The sequence below is a fragment of the Mus caroli genome, unplaced genomic scaffold (assembly GCF_978045245.1).
Source record: "Mus caroli unplaced genomic scaffold, Mus_caroli_1 scaffold_2, whole genome shotgun sequence".
NCBI classification, from domain to species: Eukaryota; Metazoa; Chordata; class Mammalia; order Rodentia; family Muridae; genus Mus; species Mus caroli.
Window position 1 is genome coordinate 127,571,719 of NW_028227257.1, and position 13,102 is coordinate 127,584,820.

Genomic DNA, 13,102 nt, shown 5'->3' on the forward strand with positions numbered 1-13,102 from the left:
AAGAAATGGTAAACAGGAGAAGCCTATTAAGAAGTATTTAAAATGTTTACCCATGTGAATGGGGGGAGGGGGTTGAACAGGGTCTTCCATGTAGCTCTGGCTATCCTGGAGCTCATGGCTCCAAACTCAGACATCCACCTGTCTCTGTTTCCCTATACACCACCACACCTGGCCCATGTGATTATTTAATAATCTATTTTAAAAAATAAGAGAAGAAACACAGCTGGGAATATGGTTTGTTTGGAAGACTGCCTGTGTAGCATGTACAAGGCACTGGGTCCTTCCACAGTGATGGGGATGCCAGTAATCCTAGCTAGTGTTAGGGAGGTGAAAGCAGAAGGATTCGAAGTTCAGGCTCATTCTTCCAGATACTGGGAATTCAGGGTCAGAGGAGCTATATGAAAGTAAAAGCAGGTTCCAAAACGATTTCTTTCGTAAGACAGTTCTCTTTTGACAGAAGAGGATGAGGTAAGTTGTACTATAATGTATGTGTCATCATACTCTGATTGCTTCTTAATAAGTAATACTATTATTACTTAATAAGTAATACTTAATAAGTAATACTCTTACTAAAAAGTTCACATGAGATGTTTCAGAATTCCAGAAGGAAAGACAAACAACCAAAGAATGAGAAGAATTAGCAATTTCCTTGCTACCCAAAAATGCAGTAAGGGCTGGGTGAGGCAGCGTATGCCTCTAGTCCCAGCTACTAGGGAGGCTGAGATAGAATGATCGTTTGTGTCCAGGAGTTCTGAGCTGTAGTGTACTACGTTGGATCAGATGTCTGCACTAATTTAGTATCAATATGGTGACCTCCCAGGAGCAGGGACCACCAGGTTGCCTAAGAAGGGGTGAACCAGCCCAGGTCAGAACCAGAGCAGGTCAAGACAAGTAAGAAATTGCATTGCATTGTTTGTAAATCTTGTGGAGCTTAGTAGCAGAGACAACAATGGTGACATGTAAAAAGCAAAGTAATTAAACAAGAAAATGTAGAAGTGTTTTGAAAGACTGACCTGATAGTTCTCCTTTTTCCTGCACCACCCCCCACTCTTCATTACAACACAAGAAGTGTGTGGTAAAGCAGAAGAAGAGAGACTTTTTCTCTGGTTCTATTTCGTAAAATTACAAAGCTAGTGCGTAGATTTAATCAGGGATAAAGCTTCTAGAAGAGAAAGTAGTGCTCTACTTGGGATACAGAGGGAGGAAGTGTTTACGTGGAACACAAGAGAATCATGTCCCTACTTGGAATAAACGCATGGTGGTTTGCACTGAACTTGTGATAAAATGAAAGAGCACCATTGGGCTTCTTGACACGGCCATCCAGAAGAAGAGATACACTAGACAGGAATGTGGTTTTGCACATCTTGGCAGATGGCCCAAGGATCATTCTGCAGATACCTCTAAGTAGGGTACAGAAATAGCAGATGGTCCTGTGGTTTAAGTACTACATCTAAAAGGGCATACAAAACAGATGCAAGATAGTTCAACAGTAACTCACTTTGTCAAATGTCGTCAGAATGCACCTCAGTTTCAAAACTCTGGCAGTGCCAGGCTCTAGGATCTTAGCCTAGCCTGGGATCAACAATCATAAAGGCTGAAATTCAACCTTCATGTTACCTAGCAAGAACACAGCAGAAATTACAAAATTTTGTGAACTATAATTTAAAAACGTTTGTATTGGCAAATATGTATTATTTGTTGTTTAAGTGAGCATCTCCAAAAAGAGGTAAGCATAGTAAGTTTACTCCAAGATTAGTGTAATTTATATAGTCTCTAAAATAAATATGCTAATCAAGAAAAAAATTTCAAGATTACCACCTACAGTGAAATGATAAAATTTCCAGATACCTAAAAAAGGTAAAGAGGGAAATAACATCTAAAACTCAGTATCTGATCACCTAAAACCAGCCAGGCTCTTCCATCTCAGAGCTTCCGGAGCGCATCTGTAAATACAAAACTCATCTAAAAGCCACAGAACCTAACTCCAACAATTTTGTCATGAATCCTTAGGTAACATTTTAATACTATTTATGAATTCATGTAACTTAGTATTTAATTAAGATTAAAAAACTGGAGGCACATAAAATGAAGTCTTCTTTTCCCCTGTGATTTATGCATCCCCATAGCTAGTTAACTCAAAGCTTGCTAGCATCTTTCTAAGAGCTAACAGATACTGGAAATGCAACATACAGAGTACTCAGGTGAAGTGTTCTCTGTACCACCCAGAAATAAGATTCTTACTTTACTGCTTTCACAGAGCAGTAGTCTATGTGGAAAGCTTTTCTTAACAGTACACAGTTACAACTGTCTCACCACATAGTTTTCAGCCTTTTCACTATTACCAAAAAAAAAAAAAATGTTGCAAATAACATAGCAAACTTAGCACAGCACACAGACATATGTTTCAGATTTTCAGTGTGAACTGCTTTCAAAAGTACAGACCTTGAACTCTGAACTAAATACATACATCTATCTTCTCTTGAACTCAATTTATTAGTTGATACAACGATGAAACTTCATCTTATTCATGAAGTAAAACTTACTAGTTTAGTTGTTCTTGCATTAGTTGTAAACTCAGTGTTTACAACTAATGCAAAGATAAGGAGATTTCCTACTCAAATTCATTGTTAGTGCATCTTTCAAAAGGTTCAGTTACTCTTCAGATCAATATCTGGAATTGTATTTCTGTAAACTTTTCCCATTAAAAAGTAGAGAAAGAAGTATGATGAATTCTTATGTATATATCACTCAACTTACTAATGACCAACTCTGTTGACTCTATGTTCTCTGCACCTGCTTTTTCACTATACCAGAGCAAACGGTGTCATTATGCATTTTCTGAACTAGTATACTGATGGACATAAATGGTTTAAAAAGTATTAATATTTTTGGCATACTAAGTATATTAATGTAAGACTTTTTAAAAATGTATACTGTGGAACATATAATTTTAAGTCAATTTAAAATTGTGCTTTTTCTTCCTCTTCTAAGTACTTTGGAGAAAGGGTCTTACAGACCACGTTGGCCTTCATACTGCTTCAAGGATAGCCTTCAACTTCTGAGTCTCCGGTCTCGGCCTCCCAGTATGTATTATGGAGCCTGGCTAAAGTTTGTTCTTCTGAAAGTATTGTTCTTCCTGACATTCCTATTGCATTTGATACAAATATTAAACAATTCATAATCAAAGCCCCGATAAACTGTCATTTTTGTTACATTCTTCCATTCTACTGACTTTTTTCTCTTTTCTCTACTTACTTTTTAACGAGGCTATTCAATCTTTCAAAGATGGTACTACAGCAGAGGGTAGCATACTAGTGAGTGTTTTGGTGAAATATTTGCATTACCCAGCACAAGTTAACTGTGTTTTTCCTTAATAGTCTCTGGGTTTAATCAGAAAAAATCATACTTTAAACCAAATTCTGAGTTTATAATTTTTGAACTTAAGGAAGAATTTAGTGAGCTTTTCTTAACATCTATTTCACTATGGGTCACTTCCAGAACTTTGGCTTCTCTTTGAAACTTTTAACCATATTTCTAAAATTTTGTAGGATAAAGTCATGAGGGCAGGAACATCATTATACCTCTGAAAAAGAAAGTTTAAATTTTCAATGATTTCATTTCTGAAGACTGAACTCAATATTTGTCAGTTATTTCTTCCCTGAACATAGGTGAAGTTGTAGAAACTTGTTAGATATGCAAACTATATGAGTAACTCAAAAATAAGAACTTGTTGCTGAAAAATAAATCAAATCTGGTCTTTACCATATAAGGAATTTAAATACCAAATGTTAAGGAATGACTGGCACATGCACAATCATGTTTATAAGCTGTGTTTGTAAGTGTGTGCGCATGTGTGTATGTATATGTGTATATACATACACACATAGGTCAGTTGATTTGTTTTATTCTGAACTAGGAGTCTTTCTATGTTGCACAGGCTGACCTCGAGCACCTAGACTCAAACAAACCATCACCTTCAACTTTCCAAGTAGCTGAGTCTAAGGAATATAAATCAGATCCAAACTAGAAGCTTCCTAAGTCACTAAAAGCTTTCCATCAAATCAAAGTATGAACTGTGACACACATATAAAATACTAGCGCTATATATCTTAGATTAAGTATTTTCTGCTAAAGGTAATTTTATGTACTTCTCTAAGTATTTTCCCAGGTTTACCAAAAACGAAAGGCTATTATGCTATATCCTGGGAAATACTAAAGACTGAAGGCATACTGCAACACTGAGTTGTCAAATGTGAGAGAACTTGGAAAACTACAACAAATGCAAAAGCCAATGTGCAAAACTAAGTAATTCAGTGTTGTGTGCTTAGCACAATCAATCTGGTCTCAGAACAATCTTAAAAGAGGAATGAGTGAAACCTGTTATTAATAAGTAATTCTATTAATTTTCCTGGAAAAATAAGTTCATAGTAAGGGATAATTTGCAAGAATTTTAAAAGAAGAGCCCAGTGAGGTGACTCAGCAGGTAAGAGCACTGACTGCTCTTCTGAAGGTGCTGAGTTCAAATCCAAGCAACTACATGGTGGCTCACAACCACCCATAATGAGATCTGATGCCCTCTTCTGACATGTGTGAAGACAGATACAGTGTATTTATGTATAATAATAAATAAATCTTAAAAAAAAAAGAAGAGCCCAACATCTGTAAAACGTACAGCGTGATCAATACCATTCAAAGATAGTAACAATCACTTTGCCTGATGACCTCTGTACTAGTCTTTGTTTTGTTTTGTTTTGTTTTGTTTTGTTTTGTTTTTCGAGACAGGGTTTCTCTGTGTAGCACTGGCTATCCTAAAACTCACTTTGTAGACCAGGCTGACCTCAGACTCAGAAATCGGCCTGCCTTTGCCTCCTGAGTGTGGGGATTAAAGGCGTGAGTCAACCAGATCAATTATCTCTCCCAAACACTCACCTTTAATCTCAGCACTTGGGAGATAGAGGCAGGCTGATCTCTGAGTTTGAAGTCAGCCTGGTCTACAGAGAGCATTCCAGGAAGGCCAGGGAACACAGAAACCCAGTTCCAAAAACTAAACAAAACAACTCTCCCAAAAGATCTTCCAATGCTTCATAACAAATCTTTCTTTAAAAAACAAAGACAAAGCTGGGCGTGGTGGCGCACGCCTTTAATCCCAGCACTCTGGAGGCAGAGGCAGGCGGATTTCTGAGTTTGAGGCCAGCCTGGTCTACAAAGTGAGTTCCAGGACAGCCAGGGCTACACAGAGAAACCCTGTCTCAAAAAACCAAAAAAAACAAACAAACAAAACCAACAACAACAACAAAAAATACAAAAAACAAAACAAAAACTTAAACTGGAGACAATAACAACAAAAACAGGCTTCCCATTAAGAATTTTTTTCAGGGCTGGTGAGATGGCTCAGTGGGTAAGAGCACCCGACTGCTCTTCCGAAGGTCCAGAGTTCAAATCCCAGCAACCACATGGTGGCTCGCAACGATCCGTAACGAGATCTGGCGCCCTCTTCTGGAGTGTCTGAAGACAGCTACAGTGTACTTACATATAATAATAAATAAATAAATCTTTAAAAAAAAAATACAGAAAAAAATATTAAGAAGAATTTTTTTCATGGAAACAAAGATGAATGACTAAGCCAACTGTCGAACGTTAGCAACTTTTACAAATAATATTTTCTAACAAGTATTAGAGCTTACACTGCTTTTTAACCTGTTACAATTTACCTTTCAAATTTTTTTCAGGTTTATTTTACTTTATTGTTTATCTGAATATACATTATAAGCCTTGTGCATGCCTAGTGCCCTTGGAGGTCAGGAAGAGCGGTGGGCACCCTGGAACTGAGTTTCGGAGGGTTGTGAACCATCATATGGGTGCTGGGAACCAAGTCCTGTGCAAGAGCAGCCAGTGCTTTTTAACCACTGAACATTCCAGTCCTTACTTCCCAGGCGTTTTAATCACACTTGAGCCTTGAATACATCTCTGAAAAAAACTGAGCTCAGAAAGAAAGAAAAGTGTGTGTGTGTGTTGGTTTGGATGACCGGCACAGCACCTAGTTCAAGTATTTAAAAGTGGTTTTCAACCCACGGTCCTTTGAGTACCTGCATGAGAACTACTCAGAAAAGCAAATATCCTTGGACCCAACCTTGGGCTGAATCATAATTTAAAAGCACTTAAAAAAATAAAAGCAGGTCACCAGACTGATAATTATCCGTGTCAAAATGAGAAGTCTAATGTAGCTACATTCCTACCTTACTGAGATTTACTAGATCACTATTCAAAAATATTTGCAGGGCTCAAAATTTTTATGTCTATAGAACGAGAACCCTTTTTATGGTTGAGTACTTTCCGTGCTCGTTATTTTTTTCTACAAAATAAAATCAACCTACTATCAAAATATTGACGCAGTTTTATGATAAACTTTAAATGTATCTCATTGAAATATCAACGTAACAGATCTAATAGCATTAATTACGACAAAAGACTAGTAATAAATTAAAATGTCTAGTAAATAATACAAAATGATAAAACAGTCTCACAGAAAAAGGGTACATGTGGTGGTTTAAAAGGAAATGCTCCCCCCACCCACAGCCCCCCCCATAGGTAGTGTGTCCTTGTTGGAGGAAATGTGTCTGTCACTGGGAGTGGGTTTGAGGTCTCAGATGCTATAGCCAGGCCAGTGCCTCACTGTCCCAGCTGCCTGGTGACCCACATGTAGAACTCTAGCACCACATTTTCCTGTATGCTGCCATGCTTCCCGCCGTGATGATAAAGGACTAAAAACCTCTGAATTGTAAGCCTGCCCCCAATTCAATGTTTTCTTACATAAAAGCTGTCATGGTCATGCTGTCTCTTTGCAAAAATAGAAACCCTAACTAAGAGACTACACAATAAGGATATAATTCCCTAGGCATTTTCTTGTGGAAAGATTATAAGTCATTTTTTTTCTTGGTATCTTCATATATTTATCACTGACTTCAGGGAAACTTACTAGAACTGGCCTCTCTTTTTACTAAGGAGAAGTTTACTCGGAGGTCTACTGTCAGTTTACCATACTTTGTAGAGCTGGCTGTGCATTTATTCTCAAACTGAGGGGAGTTCAAACTCAGAGAACTAGAAGGACAACTGCCTCAATTCCATCAATAACTTAATCATCTTTGCAGTGCTTCTCTCAAACACACGTTTGCTTATTTATTTTGGTGGTACTGGGGATTGCAATACGTGTGCTAAGCAAAGTGTCTATCACTGAACTACACACTCAACCCTGAAACATTGTTTTTAAAGAATGTTTTTCTGTTGGTTCTATAAGCCAACTATGCTTACTTTAAAATGAATCCCCATGAATGTGACTGAGTTAACCTGCTAAGTGATACTGACAGTATTTACTCTCCACTAGGTTAGAGGCTCATAGAGGGCTCTGTCTTGGCAGTTAGTTCTGTTGTAAAGATAGCTGTTTTCCTCATTCTGAATTCTACTAGTAAAATATATCACTAGATAAAGTTCTAAAGTCTTCAAAATTGTCTACGAGAGAGACAGACACCATCAATAATCCTCTTCAGTAGGAAGCTATAAACTACATAATGCATGACATTTTGGACAATGGAAACTTAACTGACTCACTTGGACATTAATGGCAAATAATTCTTATTTTAAAATTTGTATCTCAAGACAAACTGTACAAATACATGTGGACATTCAATTCTTCTGAAGTCTGTTTCGGATACTATTTATATTGGCTAAGTTTGTGAGCAAGTTTCTAGTTCTAAATTCCTGAAGTAGTATAGGGAGCTTCTTCCAAAACACAATTAGAAACTACTTTAAGGAACTAGTGGACCAATGTCATGCAAAGTTACGTTGAATGCTGTATACATGCATTAGTGGCCCATTATAAAATTATGAAAATTATCTAAATGTATACCTAAAAAGGAAATCTAGTAACATTTACCACAAACATATAAATAAAAAACACTACAGAACCAGCTACACATGACATATATAGAATATTTATCCCAAAGCCTCTATAACTTAAGCTTAATTTGGGAAAACAAAATTAAGCGATTGGATGAATAAAATGATCAGTTCATACCTAACAGCCCAGTATGTATATCACCTTCATTTTTCAAGTTTTCTGCATGCAATTCTGTAAATACAAAGAGGTGTAGATAGACGAGTAGTTAGTGCTCCTTCATGACATGAATATCCAAAGGCATTCTGAAGACACTGTTCAATGTCAAAAGGACCCTGAAGTCAGAGCTAGGTTAAATTTCTGATTTACTACCTTCATGCCAATAGCTCTACAAGAGTCAAGTGCAATAAATATGAGACTATAGTGTTTATCTCCTGGGTGTGTTGAAGACAATTTGTACAAAAGAAACTTCAGGGCATAACAGAATTTGACTTCAGTTCCTTACTCCATTCTCCAAAATACCAATGTCCTCTGCTACTACTCATGGGTATATAACTTTATGTTACAAAGGAAAAATAAACTACGTGAATAACAAATCTATCAGGGTTGAAGTGGGAAAAAACCTGAAGGGCCACCTGCATCCCATTAGGGGATGGGAGGAAATAAAGCAAAACTGGCGAGATTTAATTTTAACTAGTAAAGGCAACACAAGAACGACAGTGTTGAATCCTTTTAATACAAAATAGTTTTCATGTTTCTATTTCTCAAGAATTGGCAAAGTCAGAACTAACTAAATTAAAATCTCTTTCTACTACAATAAATACTAAATCATACAACAAATTCAAATGGGGGAAGAGGGTCTTTCTGAGCATTGCTATTTGGACAGTATGTCAATTTCTGACACAGTAGAATAGGCTTGTCCTGAAATAACTCTACCTGATTACAAGAGAAAAATAGAAAAACCATTTTTGCCTATAAAAGTAGAAACTTAGCCAAGCGGTGGTGGTGCGTGTCTTTAATCCCAGCACTTGGGAGGCAGAAGCAGGCGGGTTTCTGAACTCAGAAATCATGGCCATGGCAAATACAGAAGTGGATGCTCACAGTCATCTATAGGATGGAACACAGGGCCTCCAATGGAGGAGCCAGAGAAAGTACCCAAGGAGCTAAAGGGATCTGCAACCCTATAGGTGGAACACCAATATGAACTAACCAGTACCCCCAGAGCCCATGTCTCTAGCTGCATATGTAGCAGAAGATGGCCTAGTCGGCCATCATTGGCAAGAGAGGACCCTTGGTCTTGTAAACTTTATATACCCCAGTACAGGGGAACACCAGGGCCAAGCAATAGGAGTGGGTGGGTAGGGGGGCAGGGGGGGGGAGTATAGGGGGCCTTCAGGATAGCATTTAACATGTAAATAACGAAAATATCTAATAAAAAAATTTTTAAAGAATATTAAATAAATACATAAAGGCCAGCTTGTTCTACAAAGTTAGTTCCAGGACAGCCAGGTCTATACAGAAAAACCCTGTCTCGAAAAAGAAAAACAAAAAACAAAAAAGAAAAAGAAAAGTAGAAACTTGGGATGGGGTGGGAGGTGGGAATCTTTGTCCTCTATCTAGGTTCAGAGAACAGTGTATACCCAGCATGTCTCTAATCAGTCTTAGAACGTATACAGCAGTGCTTTCTTACATGCACTTTTTTTGATCCTTTTAAAAGTAAGGGGCTCTGCTGTTTCAACTCAAAGTGTTCAATGCTTTTACGGCATTAAAGACTGTAGATTTAGCCAAAGATCTCTTCTAAATGCGTCTTATGACGGAGCAGGGACGTCCATCTAGGGAGAGAAGACAAAAGGGGGAAGAGCAAAGGATAACAGTCTCGAGGGAACGCTTTGGGAGGAGAGTGTGAATGGGGGCGTGTGATGTACTGGCTCCACTTTACGCTGGACAGCCTTTCAAGGCCTGGGCTTCAATACCTTTAACGATCATGTAGGCGATGGCGAGAAGGAAAGCGAGGAGGACGGCGAACAGCAGCGAACAGAGAATGGAAAGGGCTTGGATGGGCCACCGCCGAGCCTGGGTTCGCTTGGCCGCAGTGGCCGGGAAGATGCCGTTGCGCTTATCCGGCAGGACCGGCGACCCGTCCCCGACCTGGGGGAGTAGCGGGGCCCTCTTGGTCTCCGACGACGCCCTGGCTGAGAACTCTGCCCGCAAGTCGCGGGCCACTTGGTCGCATCCCTCGTCTTCGTCGCCTTCGCCCTCACCCCAGCTGTCCCCCTGAGTGTAGTCGGAATACCCGGGCCGAGTCGCAGGGCCTGGGGTAACCTGACGGCGCCTCCGCGCGCCCGCAAACCTCCAACTCTCCACGAACGACATGGCGGGAAAGACTGAGACACCCGCGAAGGTCGGCTGTCCACCACCGCCACGCCCCGCTCCGGCTATAGCCAATCAGCGACGGCCGTCGGCGGACCCAACCACCGCGCGCAGAACCGTAGGGGAGTGCACGAGCGGGTTACCCCGGGACTCCGCTTCCGGAGGCGCCGTGGGAGCGCGCGCCCATGGCCCGCCGCGACAACACTCTCATTTATTCGACCCTTTCGGGTCCCGTGGGCACGCACCGCTCGAGCCCCATGACCGCAGCTCCGCGCCTTCCTAACCGCCAGTCGCTTCCTCCCTCGGGCGAGTGATCTCTGGCTTTACCGCTCCCCCGCCAGATACAGTACGCGCCTCCGCCCTTCACTATGCCGGGCGCGCGCGCAGCTCTCGAGTCCCCCCCCCCCGCCCCCCCCCAAGGCACGACCCCTTCCCCAAGGCAACCGCGCGCGCGCGCACTAGGCCGCTAACGCCGGGTGCCGCTTCCCCCGCCCCACCCCCACCCGACCCCTGGTGGCCTCAGGTTTGTGGGGCGAACGTAACTAGGGCGGGAGGGCTGGACGCCACTGCCCCACCCCCCGACGGGGTGCGGTGGCCCGAACCCGGGAATCTGGGTCCCCGCCGTGTCCCCTTTCCTGGGGGAAGTTGGTAGAGTTTCCCCGGCAGAGCACTCGACGCAGAAACTTCCTCCGTCCCCCCTTCCCCCCCTCCATGCAGGCGACGCCGAGCGAGGCAGGGGGCGAATCGCCGCAGAGCTGCCTGTCGGTCTCGCGCTCTGATTGGACAGTAGGGAAGCCTGTCAGTTTATTGGCCCCGCTGATCCCGCCCCGCAGCTCAGGGCAGCCTTTACCCTTTGGCCCCAGCGGGCGCCAGCCACTCAGATCGCTTCTTATTGGTATGTGCAGCGGCAGTGGCCGCCGACGGAGCAGTCTGAGCCCGACGATGAGGCCGGGGACTGGAGCCGAGCGTGGAGGCCTCATGGTGAGTGAAATGGAGAGCCAACCTCCCTCGCGGGGTCCCGGGGACGGGGAGCGGAGATTGTCCGGCTCAAACCTGTGCTCCAGTTCTTGGGTCTCTGCTGACGGCTTCCTGAGGAGACGGCCCTCGGTAAGGGATCGGCGGGGTAGGGGAAAGCGGCACAATGAAAAACCGAGTCAGAGAAACAGGAAGCTTTCTCCAAACGGAGAAGAGCATATCAGGAAGAGAGCTGCAGATGGTGGGCTACGTCCCAAGGGGGAGAGATGGAGGGCGGGAACACACAAAGAAATAGGTGGGACCTTGGACTTGCCAGTGGTCTTGGCCTAGGTAGATGCCTTAGGAAGAAGGAAGGTGCTGGGCCCCGGGCGGACTGTGCATCTGAAAGCCCCAGGCTTGACTTATAGTAGGGACACTTAAGTCTGTGGGACTTAAGGAGCGGCTGCTGCGGTTTTATTTCTCCGGGAGTGGTGGTGATTTGCAGGGCTTAGGGGATTCGGTTGGGAGAATTGGCTGCGGATACTTAGTTTCAAGCTAGGAACAATGGAAGTATTATATTTTAAGCTCCCTAAAACGGCATGAATTTGTTATTGGCGTTTAGTGTCTGGGACAGTTTAACTCTATTAAAACATTTGTGAAGTACTCTTGGGTACCCCCACTCTGTTTTAGGACCCCACACTCTGTTTTATCTTGTCCATATGAATGTAATTTTAAGTAGGATAAGCTGGTTATATGTATAAAGGTGACGAAGTTGTATTCATCGTAATAATTTTTTAAGTTGGAATTCAATACACAGTCACCAAGTCTGACCAGTCATTTAACAGTTTGTTAAGTCATTGGAGAGGGGTTGTAATCCGCTAATGGGTTTAACTTTTCCATTATTTTGTAATTTTCAGGCTTCTTCTAATAATCTCTGTAGTGTAATTAAGATTAACTTTAGTATATGCTAATTCTGTAATTTAATCACAGTGACTTAATATTGTGCCTTAATTGATGGGTTTTAGTTGTTGTTTTTGAAATGACACTTTAAAGAAGCATTTAGCTGTCACTCACTCTCCCTTTTCATTATTTTTCAGATGGGGCATCCTAGCATGCATTATGCACCAATGGGCATGCACCCTATGGGTCAGAGAGCAAACATGCCTCCTGTGCCTCATGGAATGATGCCACAGATGATGCCCCCTATGGGAGGGCCTCCAATGGGACAAGTAAGAAGATGCTTTCACTTTGGCTTGCTTAGTTTTGTTTGATTGTGTCAAGATGTATTTAAGATGTAAGTCAGTGGTGTACTTGCAGCCGTTTAAAGGTTAGTTTATATCCACGTCATGTATTCAAACAAGACAAAACATTACATGGCTCATGTCTGTAACCAAAGTTTGAATGTAGTAAGACTGTATAAGAAAAAAATTAACTGACTTCCTCAACAAAATTAAGCTTTAAAAAAAAAAAAAAGCCGGCTGTGGTGGCGCACGCCTTTGATCCCAGCACTTGGGAGGCAGTGGCAGGTAGATCTCTGAGTTCAAGGCCAGCCTGGGTCTATAGACTGAGTTCCAAGACAGAGAACCCCTATCTGGAAAACCAAGCAAATAATTTAAAGTGAGAGTATACATCTAATCTCTTTAACTTAGTGACTTATTTCAGGCATTATAATTATTAATGGTCTAGGAGTAAATATATATCAGAAGATAATCATGGTGAATTTGTAAAGCCTAGCATCAGAAAAATAGTAGTCACTGGGGGTTTTCACGTAGAATGAATTTTGTTCTTGGAGTATCTTCCTCTTGTTTGGGGTGCGGAGGGATTTTCTGCTCTATTACTGATTCTTTCCTGGACAGTGCCAAATAGGTAGCTCATTTTCTACTTAAT

General features: G+C 41.7%; 2 protein-coding genes across 10 annotated transcripts in view; one reads left to right on the forward strand and one right to left on the reverse strand.

Annotated features, from left to right (window-relative positions):
• Positions 1-10,645, reverse strand: part of Arl6ip6 (ARF like GTPase 6 interacting protein 6) — a 29,107-nt gene extending 18,462 nt beyond the window's left edge. Inside the window, exons 1-2 of the mRNA XM_021181685.3 lie at positions 9,865-10,645; positions 8,072-8,125 (exon numbers count right to left, since the gene is read on the reverse strand). Coding sequence (XP_021037344.1) covers positions 8,072-8,125; positions 9,865-10,264 — 454 coding nt within the window. The 5' untranslated portion in view covers positions 10,265-10,645. The remainder of the gene's footprint in view (positions 1-8,071; positions 8,126-9,864) is intronic.
• A 312-nt stretch (positions 10,646-10,957) lies between these two features.
• Positions 10,958-13,102, forward strand: part of Prpf40a (pre-mRNA processing factor 40A) — a 52,090-nt gene continuing 49,945 nt past the window's right edge. For 4 of the 9 annotated variants that reach the window (XM_021181647.3, XM_021181655.3, XM_029469540.2 and 1 more), the window contains exons 1-2: positions 10,958-11,368; positions 12,313-12,444. In XM_021181647.3, coding sequence (XP_021037306.2) covers positions 10,973-11,368; positions 12,313-12,444 — 528 coding nt within the window. In that variant the 5' untranslated portion in view covers positions 10,958-10,972. Of the gene's footprint in view, positions 11,369-12,312; positions 12,445-13,102 lie in introns of those variants that run through there. The other 5 variants (XM_021181672.3, XM_021181662.3, XM_029469554.2 and 2 more) reach the window with 2 other exon arrangements.